Source organism: Pituophis catenifer, unplaced genomic scaffold, assembly GCF_029215685.1.
Source record: "Pituophis catenifer annectens isolate HBS135680 unplaced genomic scaffold, rPitCat1.0.hap2 SCAF_5, whole genome shotgun sequence".
In the NCBI taxonomy this organism is placed as follows: Eukaryota; Metazoa; Chordata; class Lepidosauria; order Squamata; family Colubridae; genus Pituophis; species Pituophis catenifer.
In genome coordinates, this window is record NW_027256885.1 from 32,231,180 (window position 1) to 32,249,141 (window position 17,962).

The 17,962-nt window shown below is 39.2% G+C and overlaps 1 protein-coding gene across 1 annotated transcript in view; it reads left to right on the top strand.

The window, feature by feature from the left end:
• Positions 1–15,520, top strand: part of LOC139317649 (vomeronasal type-2 receptor 26-like) — a 36,543-nt gene extending 21,023 nt beyond the window's left edge. The window contains exons 2-3 of the mRNA XM_070944732.1: positions 5,337–5,463; positions 14,625–15,520. Coding sequence (XP_070800833.1) covers positions 5,337–5,463; positions 14,625–15,520 — 1,023 coding nt within the window. The remainder of the gene's footprint in view (positions 1–5,336; positions 5,464–14,624) is intronic.
• Positions 15,521–17,962: the final 2,442 nt, after the last annotated feature.

The following is a 17,962-nucleotide window of genomic DNA, read 5'->3' on the forward strand; positions in this document are numbered from 1 at the left end:
ATTTCAGAATATGAGGACATGCCAATGAAGAGAAAAGATAAAGTTTGGGTCATGCCAGCACAGATGGAATTCATATCAATCCCCTTCCAAAGATACAGAAGCCTGGATATCATCCATGGTGCACTATCATTGGCAGTTTCCTCAAAAGAAATATTAGGGTTTAACAAATTTACTCAGATGAGAAAGCCTTCTTCTTCAGAAGAGGACAGTTTGACAAGAGTGTTTTGGGAAAATGCATTTGAATGTTCTTTCCCAAATGCTGGGTTAGATGAAGACAATGACAATCAATGCACTGGTGAAGAGTCACTGGAGACCCTTCCTGAATCTGTGATTGAATCTAGTATAACTGGGCAAAGTTATAGCATTTACAATGCTGTCTATGCAGTGGCCCATGCTCTGCAAGCCATGCTTTCATCTAAGAGCAGAAAAAGAGGAAATGCTTGGGAACTCAGTCAAGAGTCGTGGCAGGTAAAAACGACATGGATAAAAATACCCCTTTATGTAAGGACCAGTCATATAAATGTTCAGCTAGTATTTTGGAATTGTATAACTAATAAGAGCATTCTGAAACTGAATTAACTCATAAGTGATATGTCAGAACTTCAAATAATAATTCCAGATAACACTAAACACAGGGTACAACAATGCACAATGAGAAGGAGGCAATGTCAATGGTTAATTCAAGAGAAGTTTTAGAAGGAGTGTGGGGTAAATCATTTTCCAAATGAATGGGATTGTTTAATGGGATATAAGGAATGTATCCCTGTATCCCACAGTGGTTTGTGATAGTTCTATCAAAACATTCCACTAGGAACCTCTGAATCTTATGATGCAAATTCTTCTTCTAAGTAAGACAATTGTTCTCTTTAAATAACAGAAGAGCTGGAAGTAACTTGAGATCTATTATGTAATTACTTATGAATAGATATGCACGCATATTTTGCCTTCCATTTTGAAATATAAGCTCTCTGCAGAAGTTCTTTCCACTAGTTTCTGGGTGGAATTTTTTCAGTGTCCTAGGTTAAGAATTAATTATCTTTGCTTATTTGCTTGGGTTCTGAATTTTGATTCCACAGTGAGGAGAAGATTATGAGAGGGAGGGAGGGAGGGAGGGAGGGAGGGAGGGAGGGAGGAAGGAAGGAAGGAAGGAAGGAAGGAAGGAAGGAAGGAAGGAAGGGCATTGAGTTGCAGTGAGTCTTGATTATTTGCTTGGGGTCCTGCATTTTGATTCCACAGTGAAGAGAAGAGTATGAGATACATAAGGAAAAAAGAAACAATGGCATTGAAGAGTGATCAGTAGATAGACCACAACAATTTTGTTGGTTCTTCATAGATCAAATGCTCATAATATTTTAGTACACCAGAGCTCGTGAGCAACAGCAAGAGTCAACATTATTGGTCCAACTGACATAGATGATAATATTGCTTCCAACATGCATGGGAATACTAAAGGAATTCTAAATACCCAAATGCTTTTTAGAAAGGATGCATAAGTCATTAGAAGGACTGTTAAGAGAAAGTAAATGCCAATTTAGTCCCAGGAAAGAAGAGAGAGTGAGAGAGAGACTAATTCTGCCTTAGAAGGAAATTCCTGCAGGTATTCAAGTTTTTGTTACATCCCCATAACAATAAATATTCCTCATATTATGTTTGCTGTTTGCTCTGCTTTAAAAGGATAACACCTAATTTATGAAAGATCCTACATTCATACTTGCTCATTACTTCCAATTGTTATAATTATTTTTAATGGTTTCCATTTAGTTCCATTGGTATCTGAAAGCTGTTTCTTTTAACAACAATGCTGGAGATATGGTTTCCTTTGATGAAAGAGGAGAACTAGCAACTGGATTTGATGTTATCAACTGGGTCACCTTCCCCAACCAATCATTTCATCGAATCAAAATTGGAAACATAGCTCCAGTAACTCCCCCTGAAAACCTCCTTACTCTTTCTGCAGAGGAGATCATCTGGCCCACCATGTTTAACCAGGTAGTTTGGCAATATCAAACCACGGTGAATAATTTACTTTATTTATAGTTACTGCTTCAATGTTCAGAAAGTTCTTTCAGGAATTACAGGCATACAATGACTCTTTTCTGAGTGACTCGTGAACATGATTGCCCTAAAATGAAAAACCAACAGAAAACATTTGCACTGATTAGAAGAGAGATTTCAATCAAGGGGGATTTACAAAATATAAGGAAAAACTCTGTCCCAGAGTTTACATGATTTCTGGGAATGTTGGAGTTTTAGAAGCAGGACCTCAAATAGCAACACTATGTAAAGTGGTGCGTTTTAGTAGCACTCGGCTTTCTAAAAATTGCAATCTGCGACATCCTCTGTGTAACAGATATAAGTATGTTAACAGATTTCCTACCCAGACACCAAACACCCCTATTATGAAATCAGCTTCGTTTGATTAGCATCATGCAGTAAATGCAGTTAGAGTGGTGTGGTGGCCTAGAGGTGGAGCTCTTGCCTCACAGTAAGGAGGCTGTGAGTTTGATCCTAAGTAGAGGCAGATATTTCTCTCTCCAGGCACAATGAGAATATATCTGCTGAACAACTCTCCGCATTGGCATCAGGAAGGGCATCTGGCTAGTAAACACTCTGCTAACACTTCATTCAGTTGCCCAGACTCCACCCCACAAGGGACGATGGGGTTGTTAAATGAAGATAATGATGCAGTAAATGCAGTTATAAGGGCTGATGGGTACAAGAGGCTCTCCATTTCCCCACCATCTCCCTAATACTCCATCAATGCTAAGATTTGTGTTCACTGAATCTCCATGTGAGAAAAAGAGACACTAAAGCCTTTGAGGAACTTATGATTTATCCTCAGAGTTAGGATTGTTGAACATGTTTGCAACATTTTTTAAAAATGCAGTAAATAGATGAAAGGTCTCTATTTCTCTACAAATGTAGCAGTAAAGCATAAATTAACCAAAGTTGTGTTTCCATCCTGGGGTTTTGTTTTTTTTCCTGTTTTGCATTTATGAAACCATTCTAGCTTAATTTTGTAGGGGAAAAAAGAGCTGAATAATAATAAATTAAAAACCCAATATAAAAACTGACTTGAACTGAATTTGTTAGGGTCAATAAGACAAATGTCATTCTATAACAAGAGAATGTAGCCTTTTCCCTCATCCTCCTGATTTTCCTGAGCCTTAAAAAAAAAGAAAAGAAAAATTATAAATATTTTCAGAAAAGGTTAAAACATACCATTTGAAAATAATATTCTTCAATATGTGATATCTACTAACCACCTCCAACATGAACACCCCTATTGGGGCTCCAGGCCTATCAGCAGAGTGAGGTTTTGATACTCTTTATGTGGGTATTAAGAGTGTAAGTGGATTTTTTCTCAAGGAGAACAATGTTTCAGAGGGTGGGAGTCATGGCAGAAAAGGCTCTTCTCCTGGACCCTGAATTGATACCATGTTATTCAAATGGTAATTCATTATTTACACATATTTCTAGAAGTGTTCTGTCTTTGAACATACAATATTCACTGAGTGGTTAATTTATGTTAAAAATGAAGAAATAAATGATTCTGAAATGGTGACCCATGGAGGTTGAATTTTCATAGCATATTTGACTATAGAATGCTTTGCAACTTAATCTGCCTCAAAGGTTAAGGCATTTCCATAAGGGGAGAGTGGATACATCTTTCAGGGTTCTGATCTGATTTGGTCAGTAGATGCAGATTCGACAATAACAGAAATTACCATGGACTTCAGAGAAAATTACATTCCAAACACATTAGAATTATTTAATTAAGATGTGATACCATATCACTTTTTTAGAAAAAATATATAAGCAAAACTAGTGTAAGAGAAGTAAAATAACAAAGAAAAGGTAAGAAGATTCTGCTTGACAGCCAAAGGATAAAATATCTACTATTTATAAATATGCCACGAATTACGTTATTGTAAAATATCTGTCTGAAAATTGTTTGGAGTTTTAAATTGGAAAAAACTACTTAACATAATATATAATTTACCAAGTAAAGCTATAAATGCAATACATGGAATCAATACTGGAAATCTAATTTTCCATAAAATTCAAAGATAGACTTTTGGTTGTGATATAAATTCTTTTATAATGTTATAGTGCAAGAATGATTTCCAGTTAGAATGAACTTCAAATTTTTAAATACAAGGCTCTTCTGGTTATGAAAGTATTCCATGGTTCTTCCAAAGAAGCAATTAAACATCCTTTCAAGTAGACAATATAGAAGATCCTTGGAGCCATTAAGACATAATTTCATTTTAGAAATGAATCCTTTCTGAAGATTCTGTTTGTCATTTCACCAACTGTGGCAAAGGACATCTTATTTGATTACACAAATAAAAAAAGAGTCTTAAAAAATAACCAATATGGTTGCACTTCCTAAATTATACCACTTTCTGTCACATGGTTACCTAAGTAAGTATGCTTCGTACTGTCAAAGCATAAATCAGCTTCGATACTCCCCTGGGGTAATTGCACTTAATTAGAAACGGATGGATCTTGTTTTCCATGCTGTATACTTTAAAGAAAGAAAACCCGAAATATATTCTAAGAAACAATTTATTATAAAGAAATAAAACAAACTTACTAACTACATCGGTACTGGCAGTTTTATAACACAGATGGACAAAGGAAAAAGTAAATCAGGAAGTTTTTTCCTTAAGCTTGGACATGTGCAGTAGCTCAGAAATCACAAGACAGTCTTATCTCTGTTACTACAGAGACGTGATAAAGTTCTCTGTCAGGCTACTGTAAGTCTTAGGATGGAAGCTCGGCTGACAAACACGTAACGCAGTGAAACGTACAACAAAGCCAACCCAGCATCCAGCCTGTGTACTTATTTAATTGGAAAACATTTACCCAACATCATAGTTTTGCAATACAGTTGCATTTCTCATATCTTAAGTGTTGTTTGTAAAATGACTAAGGCTGCTTGCTTCTCCCAATGTGTGTTTCTGGCCTGTTTGACAATATTTTGTTAATACAGTGATACCTCTGTAGTCATTGTTAATTGGTTCTGGGAGATGCAATGAGTAAACCAGGTACTGGGAGTGTACTGGGAGGTACCAAAAATGATGAGTAAACAACAACATTTTTTTTCTCATAAGGAATAAGGTTGTGAGTCACAAGGTAGCCAACATCAACAAGTTTCAGCTTGTGCATTGAGTACCAAACAAATGATGAATTCAATGAGTTTCAAAGCAGCTGACTTCCAAGGTACCACTCTGTATGCCTTAAATACTAGTCAAATCCAATTCTTCAGATGCAAAAATTCCTGAAAGGTTAAGTAAAAATTTCTCAATTTTCCTTCTTAATGTCCATAGGTACAGCCCTTTTCTATGTGCAATCCTCCATGCTTATCAGGTTGCAGCAAAATAAAAATAGAAGGAAAGCCCTTTTGCTGCTATGATTGCCTTAAATGTCCAGAAGGGAAAATTTCAAACAAGACAGGTAAGAGATCTAAAGAACAGATTTCATTACTATGTATTTTGTGCAATGCCTTATATTACTTTTTAATTATAAACAGTAGTTTACTATCTCTTTACAAATGTGTCCATAATTCATTTATCATAAGTCAGGAGAGATGTTGATTACATCTCTCCATAATTCAGGAGAGATATTGATTAATTAGGAGTCTATTCAAATATCATGCCATCTTTTTTTTTACTCTGGGAAAGATAAACCAGACCATAAAAATAAATCTGTTCACCTATGATTTCTATGAAAGTGAAGAGATTTCAAGTTTCGGTGGAATGCATTTATTATCATTTTGGGAATTACAGTTCAGAAAGATGTAAAAAAAATGGTAAAGGTGAGATCTCATACAGTCATAAGTGGAAGGAGGTGGGTGGTGGGAACAATGAGAAGATGAGAATATTAATAGTAGTGCAGACTTAGTAAATAGTTTGACAGTGTCGAGGGAATTATTTGTTTAACAGAGTGATGGCATTCAAGAAAAAACTGTTCTTATGTCTAGTTGTTCTGGTGTGCAGTGCTCTATAGCGTTGTTTTGAGGGTAGTTGAATCAGTTTATGTCCAGGATGTGAGGGGTCTGTAAATATTTCACAGCCCTCTTTTTGACTCGTGCAGTATACAGGTCCTCAATGGAAGGCAGGTTGGTAGCAATTGTTTTTTCTGCAGTTCTAATTATCCTCTAATTATATCTGTCTGTCTTGTTGGGTTGCACAGCCAAACCAGACAGTTATAGAGGTGCAGATGACAGACTCAATAATTCCTCTGTAGAACTGTATCAGCAGCTCCTTGGGCAGTTTGAGCTTTCTGAGTTGGCGCAGAAAGAACATTCTTTGTTGTGCTTTTTTGATAATGTTTTTGATGTTAGCTGTCCATTTTAGATCTTGCAATATGGTAGAACCTAGAAATTTGAAGGTCTCTACTGTTGATACTGTGTTGTCTAGTATTGTGAGAGGTGGAAGTATGGAAGGGTTTCTCCTAAAGTCTACCACATTTCTACGGTTTTGAGTGTGTTCAGTTCCAGGTTGATCCGGTCATACCACGAGGCTAGTATCCCATCTGTATGCGGATTCATCATTGTCTTAAATGAGACCGATCACTGTTGTATCATCTGCGAACTTCAGTAGTTTAACAGATGGATCATTAGAGATGCAGTCATTAGTATACAGAGAGAAGAGAAGTGGGGAGAGCACACAGATTCTGCTTAGATTCACCTGCTGCTTCCTGTTTGTTAGGAAGCTTATGATCCACTTACAAGTGTGTTCAGGTACCTGTAGCTGGTTTAGCTTAGTTAGAAGGGTGTCTGGAATGATGGTATTGAATGCTGAACTAAAGTCTACAAAGAGGACCCTTGCGTAGGTCTTTGGAGATTCAAGATGTTGTAGGATGTAGTGCAGAGCCATATTAACAGCATCATCTGTTGATCTATTTGCTTGGTATGCAAATTGCAAGGGGACTAACAGCGGATCCGTGATGGTTTTCAAGTGGGACAGCACTAGCCTTTCAAAGGTTTTCATGACTACAGATGTTAGAGCAACTGGTCTGCAGTAATTCAGTTCCTTGATGGTGGGCATCTTTGGCACTGGGATGATAGTAGAGTGTTTGAAGCAAGAAGGAACATAGCATATCTCTAGCAATTTATTGAAGATGTGGGTGAAGATGGGGGCCAATTGTTCAGCATAGACTTTTAAGCAAGAAAGAGTTATCTTGTCTGGGCCTGGAGCTTTTCCTGGCTTTTGTCTGTGAAATAGGTATTGCACTTCCTTTTCTGTGATCACTAGGGGATGGGGTCAATTGTAGAAGGATTGGCTGTTGTTGAGGTGTATGAGATGGGGGTTGTGAACCAAATGGGATGGGGTCAATTGTAGGAGGATTGGCTGTTGTTGGTGTGTCTGAGATGAGGGTTGTGGAGATAGGTGGCTGTAGTTTCCTTTCAAACCTGTAGTAAAACACATTCAGGTCATCTGCCAGTTGTTGATATCCTTCAGCCTGGGAAGGAGGTTTGCCATAGCCAGTGATATTTTTAAGAGTTTTCCACATGTTTGCTGGTTCATTTGTTGAGAACTGATTCTTTAGCTTTTCAGAGTAGCTTCTTTTTACTGCTCTGATCTCCCTTATTAATACACTTCTGGCCTGATTGTACAGCATTTTATCACCTTTTCTGTAGGCTTCCTTTTTGGAATGACGTAGCTGCTTAAGTTTAGCTGTGAACCAAGGTTTGTTATTACTGTATATTTGCAAGTTCCTGGTGGGTACACATAGGTCTTCACAGAAGCTGACATATGATATTACAGTCTCTGTGAGTTCATCTAAGTCTGCAGAGGTACTTTCAAAAACATTCCAATCAGTGCAGTCAAGGCAGGCCTGTAGTTTTATCTTTGCCTCCTCCGTCCAGGTCTTCACTGATTTAATTGTTGGTTTTGTGGTTTTAAGTCTTTGCTTGTAAGCAGGTACAAGGTGAATTATGTAATGATCAGTGTCCCATAGCTGCTCATGGTAAGGACTGATAAGCATCTTTTAATGTTGTGTAGCAATGATCTAAAGTATTCTTGCCCCTAGTGGGACAATTGACATGCTGAAAGTATTTTGGTAGCTCTTTCCTTAATTTTGCCTTATTTAGATCTCCCAAATTAATGGCCAATGAATCGGGGTATTTGACTTCAGCCTCCATAATTTGGTCAGCTAGAGTTCGTAATGCCTTGTTTACACAGGCTTGTGGTGGGACATAAACAACAATTAGAAGAAATGAGGAAAATTCACGAGGCGAATAGTATGGTTTGGAGTTGAGAATTAATATTTCTAGGTTTTTGTCACAGAATGTATATATTATAGTTATATCCTGAGGCCAGCTGTTGTTGATATATAAGCATAAGCCTCCTCCCTTCCTTTTACCAGATGTTTCTGCAATTCTGTCTGATTGTTGAATCGGAAACCCTGGGATATGCAGGGTGCTATCTTCAATTGATTCATTTAACCAGGTTTCAGAGAAACATAGGGCTGCTGAATTGTAAAAGTCAGAATTGTATCTGTTTAAAAGGAGTATTTCATCCATCTTATTAGCAAGTGAATATACGTTGGTTAGGAAAATTAAAGGCAGAGGAGTTTTATTTCTACTATTCCTTAATCTGTTCAGAATTCCCGCCCTTTTACCTCTCTTTCTTCGCTTCCTCCATTTGGTTTTTTTGGTAATCCATGGATCCGGGAAAATTGCTCCTTCCTGTGTTAGAATCTCCTCCACATTTGTAAAGATGGTGAGTGTGTATGTGTGTGAGAGAGAGAGAGATCACAGAAAGCTGCTCCTTCAACATTTATATGAAGCTACTGAGTGAGATCATCCATCACCACGGATTGAGGTATCACCAATATGCTGATGATACGCAGCTGTATGTCCAGTCTGTGGTGAGTGAAGCGATACTATGTCCTCCCTCTGACAGTACCTCCAGGCTGTTAGGGGCTGGTTGGGGAGCAACGGGTTGAAATTAAATCCTTGCAATATTGGGTGGCTCTGGGTTTGGGGTTCTTTGGCCCAGGAAGAATTTCCACTTTTGGTCTTGGATGGGGAAGCACCACCCCAAACAGACCCTGTGCATAAACAGGAGGTTCTCTTGGACTTGCGACTCCTGCTTGAAGAGCAGGTGGCAGTCGTAGTCAGGAGGGCCTTTGAGCAACTGCGGGTTGTGCACTAATTATGCCTTTTCCTGGACCAACAATCCCTACTCACTGTCACTCATGCCCTAGTCACTTCCTGTCTTGACTATTGCAATGTGCGCTACATGAGCTGCCTTTGAAGAGCATCAAGAAGCTCCAGTTGGTGCAAAATGCAGCATCCTGCATGGTTTTGTGCAGATCTCAGTCTGCACATGTATCACCTCTCCTGCAGGAACTGCATTAGTTGCCAATTTGCTTCCATGTGCAATTCAAGGTGCTGGCTGTCACCTTTAAAGCCCTTAATGGCTTGGGACCAAATTATCTGAGGGACCATCTCTTGCCAGTCACATCTATCCAACCCACCAGAGCAGGGAGGATAGGAATGTTGTGGGTCCCACACCCTAGGGAGATACACCTGGTAGAACCCAGAAGAAAGGCCTTCTCCTTGGTGGCCCCCTCCCTCTGGAACATAATTCCCCCAGAGATTAGAATGCCCCCCCCCACTGTAACACTCTTCGGGAAGAGTGGTTCTGCTAGTGGGCCTGGGGAACCCAGAGCAGGATGGAGCCCATTAAATGGTTTGTGTGATATATTATCACCGGGGGGGTGGGGGGGTGGGGGTTATTTTATTATATTATTTTATGAATGTATTATATAATTGTCTCTTTTATTATTTTATTGTTTTTATATAAGGTTTTTATATTCTTGTAAGCTGCCTTGAGTCGCCATGTGCCAATAGGCGGCAATATAAATTTAATAAGTAAGTAAATACATAAATAAATATTTTAGTATAAGTTTGAAGGGACCTTAGAGGTCTTCCAGTCCAACTCCCTGCTCAGGCAGGAAACCCTATATCTTTTCAGACAACTGATTATCTTCTAAAAAACCTCCACTGTTGAAGCACCTACAGGATTAATTGTTATCCCTGTCAGGAAATTTCTCCTTAGCTCTAGGTTGTTTCTCTCCTTGATTAGTTTCCATCCATTGCTTCTTGTCCTGCCTTCAGGTGCTTTGGAGAATAGATTGACCACCTCTTCCTTGTGGCAACCCCTGAGATATTGGAAGATTGCTATCATGTCACCCCTGGTTCTTCTTTTCACTAGACTATATATATAAAAGCAAATCATAGTATAAAGGTATAAGTAAGAATAAAGTTAAAAATAAAATTTAAATGTAGGGTTGCAGCATTAAAAGTTAAAATAATCAGGTGAAAAGAATGCCCTCATGACACCCAGGGTTGCATATCAGTCTTCAACTTCCATGCTGATGAAGAACAAGGACCAGCCTCAAATCTGAGGGTCTGGTGTTCCACACAGCAGGAGCAACAGCAGAAAAGGCTTGTTAGAATATTCATAACTGGAAAGGCATGGTAACACGGTCAGCCAATGAATAGGCATAGCAACTAAGTCAGCCAATGGGAGCTGAAACAGAACTGATTCTGTACAGAGAAATTGAAACCAGTTTGTGTTAAGTCTCTCTGCCATACTTTGTGTATGAACATGTCTGCTGAAGAATCAACTATTGGTATTGTAAATACTTTATATGTTATTATGAATATAAAGAAGTTGCTGAATCAGTTTATCTGTGTGTGCTTCTGGATTTGATTTTTGCAAGAAACACTGACAAGGCTGTCTTCTTGTAACCTGCCAGCCAAAATTCGTTAAATGATAGAGTCTGCCATACACCATCCCTGTCTGATTAGGTGGGATAGGATCATATAGTGGAGATTATGATTCCTAAAGTAATCTGAGAAAGGGCTTTCAAGTATTAGCAAATGCCTTGAGGAGACATAGCTCAGTGGCTAAGACGCTGAGCTTGTCGATCCAAAGGTTGGCAATTCATCGGTTCAAATCCCTGGTGCCGCATAACGGGGTGAGTTCCCATTACTTGTCCTGGCTTCTGCCAACCTAGCAGTTCGAAAGCACATAAAAAATGCAAGTAGAAAAATAGGGACCACCTTTGGTGGGAAGGTAACAGCGTTCCGTGCGCCTTTGGCATTTAGTCATGACGGCCACATGACCACGGAGACGTCTTCGGACAGTGGTGGCTCTTTGGTTTTGAAACAGGGATGAGCACCATCCCCTAGAGTTGGGAACAACTAGCACATATGTGCAAGGGGAACCTTTACCTTTTAAAATGCCTTGAATTGGACCCAGATATAACTGAGAAAAATTGAAGTTTATATAGCAGAGGTATTATATGTTGAACACTAGGAGTGCCCAATATTGTTTGTAATGCTGCATTCTATATCAGCTACAGCCTCTTCAAGAGTAGCCCTATATAGATTGCATTGCAACAATCCATATGGGAGATGACCAAGATATGAGTGATAGAGAGTAGGAATGAAAAGGCCACAACTGGTACATAAGAGCTGTGGTGGCGGTGGTTAAAATGCAGGATTTCAGGCTAATACTGCTGACTGCTGACAGCAGTTTGGTAGTTCAATTCTCACCAGCTCAAGGTTGACCCAGACTTCCATCCTTCTGAGGTTGGTAAAGTAAGGATACAGAATATGCTGACCCTGTAAACTGCTTAGACAGGGCCACAAAGCACTGTGAAGTGGTATATAAGTGCTATTGCTTATAAGATGAAGTTCAGTGAAGGCTTTCCTAAACATGACTGACACCTGAGTCCAGGAGAACCCCCAGATTACACAATAGGTCTGCCGGGGCAGTGCAATACAGGTGAAACTCGAAAAATTAGAATATCGTGCAAAAGTTTATTTATTTCAGTAATGCAACTTAAAAGGTGAAACTAATATATGAGATAGACTCATTACATGCAAAGTGAGATAGTTCAAGCCTTGATTTGTCATAATTTTGATGATTATGGCTTACAGCTCATGAAAACCCCAAATTCACAATCTCAGAAAATTAGAATATTACATGAAATCAATAAAACAAGGATTGTACATAGAACAATATCGGACCTCTGAAAAGTATAAGCATGCATATGTACTCAGTACTTGGTTTGGGCCCCTTTTGCATCAATTACTGCCTCAATGCGGCATGGCATGGATGCTATCAGACTGTGGCACTGCTGAGGTGTTATGGAAGACCAGGATGCTTCAATAGCGGCCTTCAGCTCTTCTGCATTGTTCGGTCTCATGTCTCTCATCTTTCTCCTGGCAATGCCCCATAAATTCTCTATGGGGTTCAGGTCAGGCGAGTTTGCTGGCCAATCAAGCACAGTAATCCCATGGACATTGAACCAGGTTTTGGTACTTTTGGCAGTGTGGGCAGGTGCCAGGTCCTGCTGGAAAATGAAGTCAGCATCCCCATAAAGCTCGTCTGCGGAAGGAAGCATGAAGTGCTCCAAAATCTCCTGATAGACAGCTGCATTGACCCTGGACTTAATGAAGCACAGTGGACCAACACCAGCAGATGACATGGCTCCCCAAATCAACACAGACTGTGGAAACTTCACACTGGACTTCAAGCATCTTGCAGTGTGTGCCTCTCCATTCTTCCTCCAGACTCTGGGTCCTTGGTTTCCAAATGAGATGCAAAAGTTGCTCTCATCAGAAAAGATGACTTTTTTTCTTTAGCCCAGGTAAGACGCTTCTGATGTTGTTTGTTGTTCAGGAGCGGCTTGACAAGAGGAATACGACATTTGAAGCCCATGTCCAGGATCCGTCTGTGTGTGGTGGTTCTTGATGCACTGACTCCAGCCTCAGTCCACTCCTTGTGAAAGTCCCCAACACTTTTGAATGGCCTTTTCCTGGCAATCCTCTCCATCCTTGCTGCTTGTGCACCTTTTTCTTCCACACTTTTCCCTTCCACATAACTTTCTATTAATGTGCTTTGATACAGCACTTTGGGAACATCCAACTTCTTTTGCAATTACCTTTTGAGGTTTTCCCTCCTTATGGAGGGTGTCAATGATGGTTTTCTGCACAACTGTCAGATCAGCAGTCTTTCCCATGATTGTGATTCCTACTGAACCAGACTGAGAGACCATTTAAAGGCTCAGGAACCCTTTGCAGGTGTTATGGCTTAATTAGCTGATTAGAGTGGGACACTTTGAGCCTAGAATATGGAACCTTTTGACAATATTCTAATTTTCTGAGATTGTGAATTTGGGGTTTTCATGAGCTGTAAGCCATAATCATCAAAAGTATGACAAATCAAGGCTTGAACTATCTTGCTTTGCATGTAATGAGTCTATCTCATATATTAGTTTCACCTTTTAAGTTGCATTACTGAAATAAATGAACTTTTGCACGATATTCTAATTTTTCGAGTTTCACCTGTACTATCCAGAAGAAAAATGGCCAACCTCGGATATAGAGGAGCCTTCAATCTCATAGCCACTCAAAATAACCAGGGTTCAGTTGAAGCCTGTTTTCTTCATCTAATACCCCACAACATCCAAATGCTATGAAAGAACATGCACAGCATCAGTTACTTTGCCCAAGAGGAAGATATGCACTTGAGTATCCTCAGCATGCTGATTATACACTTTATTTGTGATGACAAATGAAGTCACTGAGCACCTTCATGTAGATACTAAAAAGATACAGAGAAAGCACCGAGTCATATAGCACCCCATAGTTGGTGTTGCAGGCTGGACCTCTTGCTCCCTTTGGAACTGGTCAAAGAGGGAGGAGGTGACCCAGACCAGAATTGTTTTTTTCCTCTTGCAATTCCCAAAGCCAGCTCAAAAAGATACCATGATCAAGAAGAGCCAGGATGGATGTACTATCCCTATCCCATTCTCTCCAGAAATCATCCAAAAGAATGACAAATAACATTTCCTTCCCATATCCAGGCCATATCTAGGCCTGAAACCTGACTGAAACAGATTCAGATAATTCATTTAATCAAGGATCTTCTGGAGCTGCAGCTCAACTTTCTTCTCAACCACTTTCCCTAAAAAGGGCAGGTGAGAAACTGAACAAAAATTATGAATTGTTGGTGTCTAGTAATCACTTTTTGAGAAATGACGCACACTTAATAGTGACTCTAGCTTGTCATTGTTCAGATTCATCCCTCATCTTTCTTCAGCAATGCTCTAGCTGTCTCCTGACTCTTTTCAACTCTTTCAAATCCTCCATCAAACACAGATAATGCCTGGTTCAATGGGATGAAAAAAGTTGCATGGGCTGACCCTATTAAATTCTATCCAAGCCCTCTGCTACCTCACTATTCCAGTAACAGCGGGGGCTTTGGCAGGTCCATGCAGCAGATCCTATGAAACAACTCCCCAACTCACTTTGGAACCTCACTGGACCCATTAATCACTGGAGGTGGACCAACTGAATATGTCTTGCAAAAGGGGTTAGCATAGAAAAATCTCAAGGTTGCCAGGGCCTCATGTATAAGGGAGGGAGGGAGGGAGGGAGGGAGGGACGGAGGGAGGAAGGAAGGAAGGAAGGAAGGAAGGAAGGAAGGAAGGAAGGAAGGAAGGAAGGAAGGAAATTTTCTGAAATGATGACCAATTCAGTAATGTCTACAACAGTAAACACTTGACTGCAATAATTTCTTTTCCAGATGCAGATGACTGTTTCCCATGTTCAGAAGATCAGTACCCAAACCAAGCTCACAACCTTTGCATTCCAAAACACATCACATTTTTGTCTCATGAAGAGCCTCTGGGAATTAGCCTGACAGCTACTGCTTCCTTCTTTTCTTTCATCTCAGTTATGGTCCTGGGAATCTTCATTAAGCATCGGGACACCCCCATTGTCAGAGCCAACAACGAGAACCTCACCTACATTCTTCTCATTGCACTCCTCCTCTCCTTCCTCTGCACTTTGCTCTTCATTGGGCAACCAGATCAGGTGAAATGTCTCATGCGACAAACTTTTTTTGGCATCATCTTCTCTGTAGCTCTCTCTTGTATATTGGGGAAAACAATCATAGTGGTCCTTGCTTTCAGGGCCACCAAGCCCGGATCCAAAATGAGGAAATGGGTGGGGAAAAGGCTGGCCAATGCTATAGTTCTTTCATGCTCTTTGACACAATTCTCTATTTGTGCAGTGTGGTTGGCAATTTCCCCCCCATTCCCAGATTCTGACATGCACTCCATGGCTGAAGAAATTGTCCTAGAATGTAAAGAAGGTTCAACCACTATGTTTTATATTGTTCTTGGTTTCTTGGGATTCTTGACTGCTGTCAGCTTCTCAGTAGCTTTCCTTGCTAGGAAGTTACCTGATAGCTTTAATGAAGCCAAATTTATCACCTTTAGCATGTTGGTCTTTTGTAGTGTCTGGATATCTTTTTTTCCCACCTATCTGAGCACCAAGGGAAAATACATGGTGGCTGTGGAGATCTTTTCCATTTTGGCTTCTGCAGCTGGATTACTGGGTTGCATCTTTTCCCCCAAATGTTACATTATTATTCTGAGACCTAATTTGAACAGAAAGGAACAGCTGACAAAGAAATGAAACTGATTTACTTGCTCTTCTCTAAATTGTGACAGAATCCTCATTTGCCTCATTACTGACCATCTTGAAGAACTGATTCAAAACTAGTTCTTTGGTTTTTTAAACCAAAAATATGCAGTTGTGAAATATAACATTTTGAATGCAATTTGAACAGAAAAAAACAGCTGACAAAGAAATGAAACTGATTTATTGGGTCCACTATAATTTCTCTAAATTGTGACAGAATCCTCATTTGCCTCATTAAAGGGCTACTCACCATCTTGAAGGACTGATTGAAAAGTAATTCTTTGCTTTTTTAAACCAAAGATATGCAGTTGTGAAATATAACATTTTGAATGCAATCCTTATAGCATGTTTCTTATATAACCTTGGCAAAACTGATGGGCTTTGGGTACAGGGAGCTCCAGGATCTGAGAGTTTGTCATCTTTAGTTCTGCATTATCTATTCAAACCCAGTTTGCAAGCTGGGGGTTCTCCTGAAGTCACAACTCCAGCCCAAAGACCAGATGGCAGGTGTAAGCACGGGAGCTTTTGCACAACTCCAGTTTGTGCACCAGTTATGACTTTTCCTGAATCATGACTCCCTGTGCTTTGTTACTCAAGCCCTGGTTATCTCTCATCTGGACTACTCCATTTACATGAAGCTACCGTTGAGGTCTGCTCAAAAGCTTTAGCTGGTGCATAGTGCAGCAGCAGCAGTAGTCTTTGCGGCCTCTAGGGTGATCCATCTCTGTTCCACAAACTTCATTGGCTACCAATGTGCTTCTGACTGCAGTTCAAGGTGTTGTTATGACTATTAAAGTCCATAATGACATAGGTCCAGGCTATTTGAAGAACTGCCTCATCCTGTTAGGACAAGCTTGTCCTCCTTGTGACAGCAGAGAGGGTCTATTTTGGATCTCGTGGTTCAAAGAACTCTGATTATCGGAATCCAGAAGAAGAACCTTCTCTGTGAATTGATGTATTATTACCCTGTGTTCCTTTGCCACTGTTTATTTTATTGTTTTATTATTTTACTTCTATTCTGTTTACAATCTTTTAATTTTCCTTCTGTTTCATGATTGTAAGCTGCCTAGAGTAGGCCCACAGCAAGATAGGTGGCAAAGAAATGTAATAAATAAGTACATAATTAAGTAAGCAAGTAAGTAAGTCTAAGTGTCTTTTTGTGAGAAATAGAGAATTACACCTGCCATGAGAGATATTGAAGGCTGTCACAGAAAACTGAGACATATAGGAACATGAGGTGTGACATACTAATGAAAAAAATGAAGGTAAGGAGGGAGAGGGAAGGTAAGAAGGAAGAAATGTGATAAAGTTTGAACTTCTTTTCTCATTTTGTTCTACTGCTGCACACTGCTAGCTCATTAGGACTCTAAGATCATTCTCGTAGTTACTGTTTTCAGATTCACACAACCTATTTTAATAGTTGACAAGGAAAGGGAGGAGGAGGAGGAGGAGGAGAAGGAGGAGGAGTTATTTAACTAATCATGACTGACATTTCCATTTGAATTCAGCTGTTTTCTCAGTTGGAAGCCAACTGCAGATACTGGAGAACAAAACTTTTTACTATAATTTTCTTTTTAATTTTTTGACTTAAACTGCGCTGCACACCAACTAGACACAACTAGACACAAGAATAGTTTTTTCCTGAATGCCATCACTCTGCTAAACAAATAATTCCCTCAACACTGTCAAACTATTTACTAAGTCTTGTCATCATTTCTATCACCCATCTCCTCCTGCGTATGACTCTATGACTGTAACCTTGTTTCTGGTATCATTACGATTTATATTGACTGTTTCCTAATATGATTTGATTGCTTATTTCTACCCTATGACTATCATTAAATGTTGTACCTTATGATTCTTGATGAACATATCTTTTCTTTTATGTACACTGAGAGCATTTGTACCAAGACAAATTCCTTGTGTGTCCAATTACACTTTCCCAATAAAAATTCTATTCTATTCTATTCTTCTATTAAACATTCCATCTTCCATTAAACAGTCTTTCATCTGGTATAAATATATCTGTGCAATAACAATCAAAATTTACAACAGTATTCATTACATTGATATTGATTCTCTAATCTTACAATAAAAATAATGAGTATAAAACATCTATTTATTTCTCCCTCTTAACATATCTTCTAATAAGAATATAATAATAACATTAAATATAATAATCTTAATAGTCGTATTAGTAAGAGTCATCCTATTGTTTGCTTCTCTATCTTAACATGTTTTCTATATTTCACTGATCTCCATTTATTTCTAACTTCTATTTTTGTTTTCCAACCATTCATAAAATAAGTCCCATGTCATATCATGTTCAGTTTGTCCTGTCCAAGCATTAATCTATTCATTTCTGCACATTTTAATATTTTCCTAATCACATTCTCATCAGTAGGGATCTCTCCACTTTTCCAGTTTTGTGCAAAT